The 12,801-nt window shown below is 57.8% G+C and overlaps 1 protein-coding gene across 1 annotated transcript; it reads right to left on the minus strand.

Annotated features, from left to right (window-relative positions):
- Nucleotides 1-3,655: 3,655 nt before the first annotated feature.
- NYAP1 (neuronal tyrosine phosphorylated phosphoinositide-3-kinase adaptor 1) lies at nt 3,656-10,063 on the minus strand. The gene is given in 7 exon segments (XM_021680084.1): nt 3,656-3,913; nt 4,496-4,605; nt 4,820-5,035; nt 5,926-7,443; nt 7,905-8,034; nt 8,036-8,261; nt 9,771-10,063. Coding segments are annotated over 7 exon segments (2,520 nt in total). The 5' UTR covers nt 9,839-10,063; the 3' UTR covers nt 3,656-3,661.
- Between the last annotated feature and the right edge of the window lie 2,738 nt (nt 10,064-12,801).

Genomic DNA, 12,801 nt, shown 5'->3' on the forward strand with positions numbered 1-12,801 from the left:
ATCTAAGAATAAGTTATTACTCTGCTTATGCAAATATTCCTGGTTTAAGTAACTCAAAGGACTTTAGTTTTATTGATTGATCGAATATAAGTCCTGCACGTTTCTTATTAAAGTTACTCTGAGGGGCGCCTGGGTGGCTCAGTCATTAAGCGTCTGCCTTCAGCTCAGATCATGATCCCAGGGTCCTGGGATCAAGCCCCGCATTGGGCTCTCTGCTCGGTGGGAAGCCTGCTGCTCCCTCTCCCACTCCCCCTGCTTGTGTTCCCTCTCTCGCTGTGTCTCTCTCTGTCAAATAAATAAATAAAATCTTTAAAAAAAAAAGTTACTCTGCGATATTTTATGGTTCTTGTTGCTCTTATAAGTAGGATACTTACTTCCATTAATTTTCTAACTATTAAAAAGGTATCAGAAATTGTCCTATTTGTGACAACATTGAGGCATTATGCTAAGTGAAATAAGTCAGACAGAAAGGCAAATACTCTATGATCTCACTTAGATGTGGAATCTAAAACAACAACAAAAAATTCACAGACATAGAGAACAGATTGGTGGTTGTCAGAGACGGGGTTGGGGTGTGGGCAAAATTGGTGAAGGTGGATAAAAGGTACAAACTTCCAGTTATAAGATAAATAAGTCCTAGAGTAGTAATGTACACCATAGTGATTATAGTTAACAATAACATTTGAAAGTTGCTAAGAGGGTTGATCTTTAAAGTTCTCATTACAAGGAAAGAAATTGTAACTATGTGTGGGGATGGATGTTAACTACGCTTATTGTGATGATCATTTCACAATATATACATACATAAAATCATTATATTGGACACCTGAAACTAATACAATGTTATATGTTGATATATCTCAATTTAAAAAATAAATAAAAATGTAGAAAGTTGGGGCGCCTGGGTGGCTCAGTTGGTTAAGCGACTGCCTTCGGCTCAGGTCATGATCCCAGGGTCCTGGGATCGAGTCCCACATCGGGCTCCCTGCTCTGCGGGAAGCCTGCTTCTCCCTCTCCCGCTCCCCCTGCTTGTGTTCTCTCTCTCACTGTCTCTCTCTCTCTGTCAAATAAATAAATAAAATCTTTAAAAAAATGTAGAAAGCTATTTCTTGTTCATATTTTGTTCTTAACTCATATCTTTATCCAATTCTCCCTTATACAACTCAGTCTAGGCCCTGAGTATTATTTCTATGTTGATGATTCCTAATGTCTACAGTCTTCTCATCTTTCCCAAGCTCTCATTTCCTCTCCAACTTGGTGTTTCCTAAATTCCAAAAATTCTCATATTGCTGTCATAATTTTCCATATTCTGTATATCACACCTGTACCATTATCTATTTAACATTTTTCTTTAAAACAACTCATTAAAATAAATTTAGCTTTATCTTGTGCAATAATATCCATGAAATAACAAATACTTTGATGTGCTGGTTATAATTTCTCTAATAGGAATGAAAATAAATAGAAAACTACTAAAGTTTAAAAAAAAAAAACATTCTTCTTGGGGCACCTGGCTGGCTCAGTCGGTAGAGCGTGCGACTCTTGATCTCCGGGTTGTGAGTTTGAGCCCCATGTTGGGTGTAGAGATTATTTAAAAATAAAATCTTTGGGGCGCCTGGGTGGCTCAGTCGTTGGGCGTCTGCCTTCGGCTCAGGTCATGATCTCAGGGTCCTGGGATCGAGCCCCGCATGGGGCTCTCTGCTCGGCGGGGAGCCTGCTTCTCCCTCTCTCACTCCCCCTGCTTGTGTTCCCTCTCCCACTGTGTCTCTCTCTGTCAAATAAATAAAATCTTTAAAAAATAAATAAATAAAAAATAAAAAAATAAAAATAAAATCTTCAAAAAAAAAAGGCAAAAAAATGTTCTTCAGATTGCTTAAAAACATCTCTTGTATCATCCACCACAATTGTTGAAAGTCTGTTCCAGCTGGTAACAAACCTTTCAACCTGGATATTAACCATTGTTTCCCATTCAAAGTTCTTCCCTCAAAATCCTTCTCACCCCCTTGCTTTGCTCTGTCAAAGTGATCATTTCCCCAATCACAGGTGTTCCAAAGTTGGGCTTCGAGGATGCCCCATTCGACTCCTTCATTCCCCACCTGAGGATGTTCTTTCGGCTGCATCTTGCAAACTGTCCCTTGCCCTCCATTCTCCCAGACACTTTTTTTATCCTCCTCCCTGATTGCTTCCTAAGGATCAGAATCTTGCTTTGATGCCTATCTCTCTGGATCAGCTTCATCGTGGTTGACTCATTGCCCTTTGCGTTATTTAAACACATTTCCTGCCCCACCCCCATCTTCTGTTCTGCAGACAATCATACGGTGTGTGTGACCTTGGGACTTTCCCTCCTCCCCTTGCTCATCCAAACCTTACCTGTCCTTTTAGGCTCACTTTCTAGAAAGCCTTCTTAGATGATTCGTACCCACCTGCACCCCGCTTACTGCTGTAGCAACATCTAGTGTTGTCCCAGGTGGCTCATCACCCTGAGTAGACTATACACTGCCTGAGGGCAGGCTTTAGTCTGAATGCTCCTTCTGCATGGGTGTATTGCCAAGCACACAGAGGCTGGCTCAGTAAATGCTTGCTGAGTCAGGGCATGGTGGCATTCCCAGACTTACCTCAAACTCCACCTCTCCCTGTTACTTGCCACAGCCACTCACCCCTCCCTGCACCACCTCCAACTCCCACCAACCACGGGCAAGAGGGAAAAGAAACAGGTGTAAGAAAAGCAGAGCACACTGAAATATAAGAAGCCAGTTCTAGGATCGTTAGTCTTTTAATATATTATTCTGAAAAGAAAGGAATTAAAAAAAAGTTCCTGACATCTCTTCTGATTTTTTTAAAATTTAAATAAATACCCCGCCCTCCCCCCACCCGCTAAAATTTCCCTCCTTCCCCATCATCCCGCCCATCCCTGGTGCTAGACCCTCACCCCAGAGCTAAATAAGATGCCTGTTTCACAGCAGGCCACACTCACTACCAAATTCTGGCCACTCGTAAATACTGTAAATGAGTCTGCGGCCCTCAGCTCACCGGAGTCCCTCCCTTCTCTTGCTTGGCTCCCCAGTCCAGACCAATCCCCAGCGGCAGGGTGGGCGTGGATGGTGGGGCCTTCAGGCGTTGGGGAGAGCACAAACTTGGTTCCTTTTAATTGCCCACCACTGCCTACTCCCTGCCCAGAAGTAGGTCAGAAGAGCCCAGAATTGCCCTCCCAACTAAAATAAATAACGAAATAAATACCCCCTCCCCACTCCCGGCTCTATTAAAGAGCCCCTCTACCTCACACTCTCTAGCCTCGTCCTTCACCTGACCCCCCCCCACCCCGCCCCATCCTCCCTACCCTTCCCTCCTCCCCCATGCTGACCTCTGGCTCGGCCCTCTCAGGAGGAGGAGGAGTCTACCTCGCCCAGTAGGGAGAGCAGCGGAGGGCCTTACTCCGAACCTCAAACCCTCCTCCCCCAAATTTCAGGGGGTGCGGCTGGTGCCCCATGCCCAATGGGCCTGGCAGATTCCCCGTCTCCGGGGGTTAGGGTGGAAGGCAGGGGGTTCTCCCTGGCTTTCTCTCACCTGGTCCTTCAAGTGTCCCTCTTTCAAGGCAAGTCTCCCGGAGAGCCGGGCACCCCCGCCCCGCTCCCCAGTCCGGTACCCCGGTCTCCGGGCCTCCTCAGATGGCAGTGTCCCAGAGGACAGTGTGCTGCCGGCGGCAGGGCGGGGTGCCGGACTTGCGGGGCTCGGGCCCCCGCCGCCAGCTGGGGAGGATGGGCATGCTCTCCTGCTTGCAGAGGCCTCGGTCTGGGCGGTGGCGGGCCTTGATCTCCTTGCACACGCAGCGCTTGCGCTCTATCACCTCCAGCAGCTTGCCGTCGCGCTCCCGGGAGGGCTGAGGCGGTAGGGGCAGCGGCAGGGCGGGGTGGGTCTGTGCCCCTTCCTCCCGCCGCCGGCCCGCGACGAGGGGAGAAAGGAATAAGGGGGGCGGGTCAAGGACCTCAGAGTGACCAGGCCCTGTCCCCCACTGCAAAGACCAATGTCTTCCCCCAGAAACAAGTCCTCTCTTGCCCCCCAGGCCTCTGTCCTCTCCCCCTGGCTGGGGGTGTGTGTGTGTGGGGGGGTGGGACAGGAACAGAAACCCAGCTCTTGCACCCTCTTCCTGGCAGGGAGCCCTGGTGCCAGGCTGGGCCCATCTCACCCTGAGGAATGGGCACCTTTAAATCATTGTCTTCCCAGTAGAACGCACTTTTCAAATTGGTACCCCCCATTTTCTAAATGCACAAAGGCACACGGTAAGCTAGAGGTGGCGCTGCCTGGCTGGCTGTCCCCACCAAATACAGCCCTTTCCCAGGATCAATGCCCACCCCCCCCCCCTCCCCCCGCCACTGGGTCCCTATTCGACCATGCCAGGCCCCGGCTTGACCTCCTACTTTTCTTTCCACACCCAGGCCTTCTTCCCCACCTGCTCCTTCACAAATAAAAGAACACCCAACTTCGACTTCCTCCTCACCTGGCTTGGGGCATCCCCAGGCTGGCTGCAGGGCCGGGGGGTATGGAGTGCGGCCTGCCGGACTCCAGAGGTGGAGGCCGAGCGCCCCAGGCGGTAGCCTCCCGTGAAGTCTGAGGTGGAGAAAAGGTAAGTGAGGAGGGTAGGGGCCTCCAGGTTCCCCTTCTGCAGTTCCCAGAGGGCAGCCCCTTCCAGGCTGCCCCTGACTCAGCAGGGGAGGCAAGGGGATGGCGATGTGGTGTTAAAAAGGAGAGCCCAGGACGTGGACCCTGAGAGATCTCCCCCCCTTCCAGCCCCATCTTTGTCTGGGCGCGGGCGGGGTGTCACCTCCATTGCGGTGGCAGGCAGGAAACGTCTGGCAGGGTACGGGCAGCGCCGTGCGACTCCCTCCTCGGTCCCCTCCGTGGTGGATCCTGGCCAGCAGGCCCTCTGCCCCCTGACTCCTCACTGGGATCCCTGATGCCATAGGGCCCCTGTCCTCACGCTCCACCTTGCCTGGACCCTCAGCACTGCCATTCCAGGCCCGGGCACCATCCTCGACCTCTGCTGGGATGACAAGGAGAGCTTAGTGCTGTACATGGGAAGGGTCTTGCTGTTCCCCCCAGCTACACACACTGCGGCGTGCATGGACCAGAAGTGACTGCCCTTTTGCAAGTCACAGCAGAGAAGAGAGGGACCCTATTTCACAGTCCCCAAACACAAACACACAGGAGGGACCCCAATACTGCCACTTTCCTTTCCACCCATTGGTATCATCTCTGGCCTGACACACAAATATTTGCTGCTGCCAAACCCTTTTCTGTGGTCATAGGGGTCTCCCCTACCCCAACTTTAACTCCAGAACCCCTCTGGCCTGATAGGGCCACAATGACCACCCTCTGAAACATAGACCAGGAGCACTGTTCCCCCAGGAGGGGGAGATCCCAAATCCTGAGCCAGGAAGTAGAAAGGGGGGGTGTTGGGGGAAGGGCTGCAAGTGAACTAAGCTCAGATCCGAGAGGAAGCCTGGCAGAGCATTGCGTTGCCAGGCAACGGTAGGGGCCTCCCTCTCCTCTCCCTCCTGTCTGGATGGGTTGCCATGGCAACAGCTGGGAGGCAGCTGTGTTTAGCTCCTAGTGTGCGCACACTCACAAACACACACCCCTGCAGCCTAGCAAAGGGAAGGGCAGGGAGTAGAGCAGGACAGGGCAGGAGGCGGCGAACCTTGGGGACAGATTCTAGCCCCTCCCCATCGCAGATCTTCCTGCCCGTCCAGCACACACATGGGGACCCCAGCCCACCAGCCTGCTGCATGCCCTTATTCTCCAGTCTCCTTGAAAACTTCCCACTTCAGGACAATGGGTTGTGGCTTCCAAATAACCCCTCCAACACTTCCCCGAAATCATCCCAGGCATCCCCAGTCCCCCACCCCCAAATTCCCACCCCTCACTCACTGTCCAGCTCTTTTGCCTTCCTCCCTCCATACAGGACCTTCCTCTGCAGAGCCCAGCCTGCCCCAAATGTCGTGGCGCCCATCTCCTCTTCTTCCTCCTCCGGTGTCCCTGCACTGGCGATGACATGGGCGCAGGAGATGCTAGCAAAGGCACCCCCGTCGGTCCCCTGCTCCTGCAGCTGGATCTTGACCATGGGGGATGGGGCCCCCATTCCACAGCCCTTACTCAGCACCCCCCCGGCCTTGAGGCTCTCATAGGCAGGGGGTCTCTTGAGCCCAGCTGCTGCAGCTGGGTAGGTCCAGAGGGGAGTCAGGGGGCCTGCGGTTGGGTCCGGAAGGCTGTGTGGGGAGGCCAGGCAGCCACGATGGTGGAGGACCCCAGCTGCTGCGCCCATGGCCCCGCTGTGGGGGCTGGACTTCCCAGGCACTGGGGGCCTCGAGCTGGTGCACAGCATCCCGTGGAGGACTGAGATCTCCTTCTCCGTCTTTGGCTCCCCAACACCTAGGGGCGGACCAGCTGGCAGGACGGAGTGCGTGGTCACCTTGACTGCAGAGTACACCATGGTGTAAGACACAGCCCTGTCCTTGGGGGGGCCAGGGAGCAAGGCGGCCGGGGCAGGAGGGGCTGCCGGCGCCCCTGCCACCTTGGGGCAGATCATGCTGTGGGAGTTGGGGAGCTCCCGCTCCCCCCGGGGCTGGCCAGAGCCCTGGGGTGGCAACGGTGTTGAGTGGCTCCGGGCCCGGCCCGAGGGTCCCAGCAGCAGCAGGTTGGCAGCAGGAGGCGGAGGCGGTGGGGGAGGCGTCTCCCGCTCCCGGGCAGGCACTTGGGGAGCTGGGGTGGAGCCCGCTGGCTCCTTCGAGTGGCAGAGGACCGGTAGCCTCGAGACCCCATCGCCAGGGGTTCGGGAAGCAGCCTTGGCTTGGGGGAAGGCCAGGAGCGGAGGACGGTGCTGGAGGAGGTTGGGGAAGGGCGGGGGGATTTCACAAGGAGTGGTCTTGGTAGGTGTCCCATCCCTCCGGCTTGGGAGGGCTGAAGCTGGCCGACGGTGGGTGTGGGGCTGCAGGGCAGGAGGCTGGTGTGGCGAGGAGCTTGCGGTCAATGGAGGGGCCCCGTTGGCCCGGCCTTCCCCTGCCTCCTCGGGCAGCGGGTACTTCATCTCCTCATATATAGCCTCGCTCTCCTCTGAGTCCGAGTCGGCGCCAGCTGGAGGGGTTGGGCCCCTACCCCCAAGAGGGGGCCCAGTCAGGCCCCCTCCACTTCGCCCTCCTCCCCTGAAGACATCCCCCACCATCTCAATGTACACGGGCTCCTCTTCCTGGGCACCCACCTCAGGGTCCCCAGCTACGCAGGACCCCCTACTGAGGCGCTGAAGGGGCAGATTCCCCCCTCGAGGAGAGGGGGCTGGGGGACAGGACTCATCGAAGGAGACAGAGAGCTGGGTGTTTGGGCTTCTCCTGGGCTTCTGTGGAGGAACCTTCCGGCTGGACTCTCGGCCCTCTGGGGTTGGCTTCTGTGAGCCTGGGCAGAATGGGAAGGAGAAAAACAAACTGGGCTCTTAGTGCGGGAAGGAGATGGGCAGACCCCTTCTGATCTCTTAACCCATCTGCAAGGGCGCATGTGCGTCTTTATTTTCCCCACATTCCCCAACTTAAAGCACAGTGGGTTCCTTTTCTACCAGCCTGCTCTCAGTCCTTCTGATGAACTCCCCAGAATCTGCAGCTCCCGCCGTAAATTCTGTCCCCCCTCATGTCCCTTCAAGGCCACCCCTTTCCCAGGAATGGACTTTTCAGGGAGCTTCCCCTGCCCTTGAATGGTTCATCTCAGGCCCTTCCAAAAAGAACCCCCCACCACCACCACTCCCACTGAGAATGGAAGCTTCCATTTCCTTGGTTCTTCCCTGAATGAACCCTCCCCTGCAGGCCTCTTCTTGGCCTGGAATGGATCCTCCCAGCTCCCGGGGACGGCTGGGGGTGTCTCACCTGCTTTCTTGCCGGGGGGCATCTCTGCCCCCGACCCTGCCATGCTGAGCTTGGTGCTGGGATGTCTCCGGGGCTTGGCAGGGGGTCTTCGGGCACTGCTGTCCTCTGTGAGACCCCCACCTCCCCCCCCCAGGCCCACCCCCAACACTGTCCATGCTGCCCACTGAATGGCAGGAGAGTGAGCGTGGGGCCATGGCGCTGCGGCAGGGGTGGGGGGTGTGCTCCTGGGAGGCTGGCATTGTCATGAAGCCCATCCTGAGGGAGCGGCGCAGCGAGGCGATGTCCCGCACACGGACCCCAGGCCCCGGGCCAGCCCCAGGCCCTGCGGGGCCTGCAGGAGCCACCTCCTTACTGGAGCTGGGGAGAGAAGGCCAAGATGGAACAGAGGTTGGGCCTCAGGCCTGGGCCTCCCCATCCTCTACCCTCAGGGGGGGTGTGCAACCCTGTGGCCTCCCAGGAGGAGGAGGTAGGGGCCTGGGGTGGGGATGGGAGGCTGCCTGAAGGTCTAGGGCACCGAAGTAGAAACTTCAGGCAGAATCCCTCGGTTTTAAAACAGACAAGGAAATTGGGGAGGGATGGCGAGTAGGGATGATGAAGGGATGAGTACGTGTGCAGGGGAGCATCCCTGGAGCTGTCTGATCCCAGCCTGGGCATATCTGGCACGCGGCGCTTGTGTGGACGGCTTCATGCGCAGGTAGAGATGCAGACAGGCAGCACAGCCCCGCCTGGCACATACACCTGCCGCCACGGCTCTGCTCCTCGTGCGCGCACGGGCCCACACCTGTCCTCTGGCCTCTGGCCTCCCAGCGTGTCCGGCTCCTGCGGCCTCCGCTCCCAGATGAGGCCTGTGCAGCCGCATTGGCAGAACAGCCTCCTCCTGCTGATCCTTTTCCTCCCTTCCCCTCGCTCTCCCTCTCCCTCAGTGCTGTCCTTTCTCTGTCACCCTCCCAGGCTCACCCCCATTCCCTCTCACTGTCCCTGAGCTTCCGTGTGAGTGAAGGGAGGGGCGGCTGGTAGGGAAGAGGGGAGAGCCACTGTGGGGGGGCTCTCATTAAGGCCCTGTCTACTAACCCTTCATTAGGGAGAGATCACTGCAGTCATAGCTCTGATTAATCTAATTAACAACAAGAATTAAACTCCACAGTTTCGAGGAGGGAGAAGGGAGCAGGGAGGTGGCTCTGACTCAGGCTCCAAGAGGCTGTGCTGTCAATGGGGGTGAAGAGAGAGGGGAGAGGCCAGGGTCCAGGTCCCGGGGAGGGCAAGGAGAGAGGGCAAGCAGGGGGAGGTCCCCAGCCCTGGCCCCTCTGCAGGGCCCAGCCTTCACCTCTCTCACCACACACACACACACACACACACACACACACACACACACACCCCTGTACTTGGCCACTGACCTCCCCCAGCAGCCTTGGTGGGGAGGGGGCCAAACGGATCTTTTCGGGTACCCCGCAAATGACCCCGTCCCTGGACCAGGAGGGCAGTAGGGCCTGCCCCTTCCAAGGTCAGGTGACAGGGAAGCCTGGAGCCAACCCCACATTGACAGAAAGAAGACTATAGGCCAGAGGTGAGTCAGGAAGGAGTGACTCGGGCCTCCAGGGGTGGGGAAGAGCCAACAGGGTGCTCCTGAGCTGGAAGCCCCCCCAAGAGGCCAGGACAAGGGCCAGAGCCAGGAGCCAGGAGCCAGGAGCCAGGAGCAGGGTGGGGACAGGGTGTATGCAATCCCAGCAATTCTGTACTGAGCACAGACTCTAAGATCAGACTCATGACCAGGCTGTTGGACCCAGGAAGGGCAGAGGGATGTGGCCCCAGCCAGCGGGGAAGCAGACGTGGGACAGCCCGAAGGGCAATCTGGGACTGCAGCCTTACCTCCTCTTGGCCTCCTCCTCCTTGTGCTGCCTCCACTCCAGCTTGGTTTTTCGGTAGAGGAGGTTCATGTCGTGGGGCAGGAGGTGGGGGCTGGGGGGCCCTGCTCAGCGCCACCAGGCCCGGGGGGCGGCCCTCCCTGGGTCCCGGATCCACTTGGTGGGGGAGATGGGAAGGAAAAAAAGAAAGATGTGGGGTGGGTGGGGGCCAGGAATGAATGAGAGAGAGAGAAAGAGAGAGAAAGGAGCAGAGATGTGACTTGGGTCCTCAGAGAGTGGAAAACAGATGGAGGCAGAGAAAACCCAACACTACCTCTAGGATCCATAGACAGACAGACACGGAAGGCTATGTGTACACAGAGTCACACACCCGACAAAGGTGTTCAGAGACACAGATACACATCCCAGAGAGATCAGCTTGACACAGATTCCCATCCTGTAAATACATCCTGATCTACCACACAGACAGGCCCCACAAATACACAGCAGCCTCACAGCCCCACAAACACACATTCAGACACACGAACCACCAGGCCACAGACCCATATCTACAAACAGAGGACCAGACACAGATCAGCATGGGTAAACACAACCTAGGAACAGGCAGACACACACAGACATAAACACCCCCGACACACCCACAGCACACACAGACCTCCAGATACACACACCGGCTGCAGGGAACTGGACATACCTACAGACAAGGAGTTCTGCTACGGCCTACTTGCGTACAGTGCACCCCACTGGGGAAGGGGGAGATGGTCAGAATCCCCACCCGCTCTTGGGCCCTGAGGCTGGGGGTGTCATGAGGGCAGGGTGGGGATGCTAGCGAAGGGGTGGAGGCACTCGGAGTTGGGCATCTACAATACGACCCATCCATCTATTTCCATTCCCTGCGGGCAGTTCCCCCTTCCAGTCCTTTGCCTGGGCCCCCGGCCTCTGTCCACCCCTATTCCTGTGCCCTGGCCCCTCAGTGACTGGCTCCACCTCCCTCGATGATGGCCCAGATCCCCTTCTTCCTCCAGGATCTGAGAGGCTCCCGGCTGCCCTCTTCCAGTCCCTGCCCTCAATCCCACCCGGGGGTCTCCGGTCTGGCCCCATAGCTACCTTCTGAGCTTCGGCCTCCAGACCTGCTCTGGTTTCCCTCCCCCCCGAACACACTCTCCTTTTCGCCGTCGGCCTCACCTCTCCTCCTAGGCGCCCCTCCTCCCTGCCGTCCTCTTCCTTCCCTGTTTGTTCCAAACCTGGCGGCTTCATTCCCCTCTCCATCCAAGGGCCCCAGGTTCCCGGGCACCCCTCCCCTTCCCCTTGTCCTGCTACTCTGGGTTTCTCCGTCTCTCTCGCCCCGCCAATCCTCACTACTCCCTGCCCCCCACCTCCCCGCACCAAGGCTCCCCAATTTCCACATCACCGTACCTGGCCTGCCGCGCGCCGGCCCCCCCATGCCGGGCTCCGCCCGGAGCAGGAGGAGGGAGGAGGAGAGACAGAGAGAGACCGGGGGGAGCCGAGCTGGGCCCTGCCGCAGAGACAGCCCCGCCTCCGGGTCCGCCCCCAGACCCGCCCCCGGCCCCAAACCCACCCTTCCACACCCTCCAAGGACGGAGTGGGAGCGGCCGGGCTGCGCTGCGCCGCCGGGCTCGGGTGGGAGGCGCGGGGGACGCAGAGCCCGCGGAGCTCGCGGGGGCACTCGGAGAAAGGCCGCGGGGTGCGGGGGACCTGCCGCCGGCCCGCCCCCGCTTTGAGGCGTCAGCTCCTCGTCGCCCCTCGGCCTCTGCCCGGCCGGGCGGTGTTCGGTTGGGTGTCCGAGGCCCCGGCGGAGCGAAGCGGGGCGTAGCGCGTAGCGGCGCCCCCCGGTGGCAGCCCGCGACCTGCACCCCCGCGCGTACCCCGCGCGCGCCCGGCGCTCCCTGGGTGCGCACCCCGCGTCCGGCCCGGGCGAGGCTGCGGCTGCGGGGCCGAGTGCAGTGAGGCGGCGAGGCCGGCAGGGGGTGCCGCTTTCCGGGCCGAGGGGCTCGGAGAGTCGTGAGCCCTACCATCCGCGTCTCTGCCCAGCAGGGGGCGTATTCCCTTGGCTGCGCCCCATCTTCCTGCCGCCCCCTAGGTGCGGGGAGGGCACCCGGACCTCGTTTCACGGCCTGGGCTCAAAGGCTTCCGCCAGTCCGCCCCAGCGGCTCGAGTCATCCTCCCGGTAACCTCTGACTCCGCGGCGGCGCCCGCCAGGTCCTGAGTGCCCCGGGGGTCGGCCTCTGACTGGCACCACCGCGGCAACGGCCCCGGGTGCGGTCGATGCAGCCGCTCAGGGTCGCGACCTCGCGCCCCCCTTCTCAATGCCCCATCACCTTTCTCTTCAGCTCCGAGAAATCCTCCCTCGGAAATCCCTGTGCCGAACATTAGCTGCAAGAAGATCTGGGTTCTACCCTTAAGTGGCTGAAAAACGGACCTCCAAAAGATATCCATCCCTAATCCCCGGAACCTGTGCACTTTACTTTATGAGGCAAATCTTTGCAGATGCGCTGTGTGGCTTTGGGCAAATCACACCACCTCTCTGAGAGATGCCTCATCTCGTACCTACCTCCATAAGGTTGTTGGGGGCAGCAAAGGAATTAATACAAGGAGCTTCGTAAGCTGTAAAATACTTAAAGGGCTATTGTTGCCCCCAGGAGAGGGAACACATTAAAGTATAAAACAGTCCTTTCACATTTACACCTTAGTGTGAATGAATTTTTATTTATTCATTCAATAAACATTTCTGCAGAGACCAGCAATGTCCCAGGGCCTGCAGACACGGAGGAGTCCCCAGCTGGTGCTGAGTGTCTGAGTTGGTGGGAAGGGAAGGGTCCAAAGATAAATTTTGAATAGTTTGTAGCGAGTCAGCGCTGAAAGAAGGAGGATCTGGGGGCGGAGCAGCGGGGCAGTGTTCTGAATATTGCCAGAGGGGATAGAGTTGGGGGCGGGGGGGGGGGGGGGTTTGTGTGGGAGGCTGCTTCCTAGACCTCAGGACTTGTGAGGCCTTTAGGACCTGGCCGTGGTAGCCA

Source organism: Neomonachus schauinslandi, chromosome 5 (assembly GCF_002201575.2).
Source record: "Neomonachus schauinslandi chromosome 5, ASM220157v2, whole genome shotgun sequence".
In the NCBI taxonomy this organism is placed as follows: Eukaryota; Metazoa; Chordata; class Mammalia; order Carnivora; family Phocidae; genus Neomonachus; species Neomonachus schauinslandi.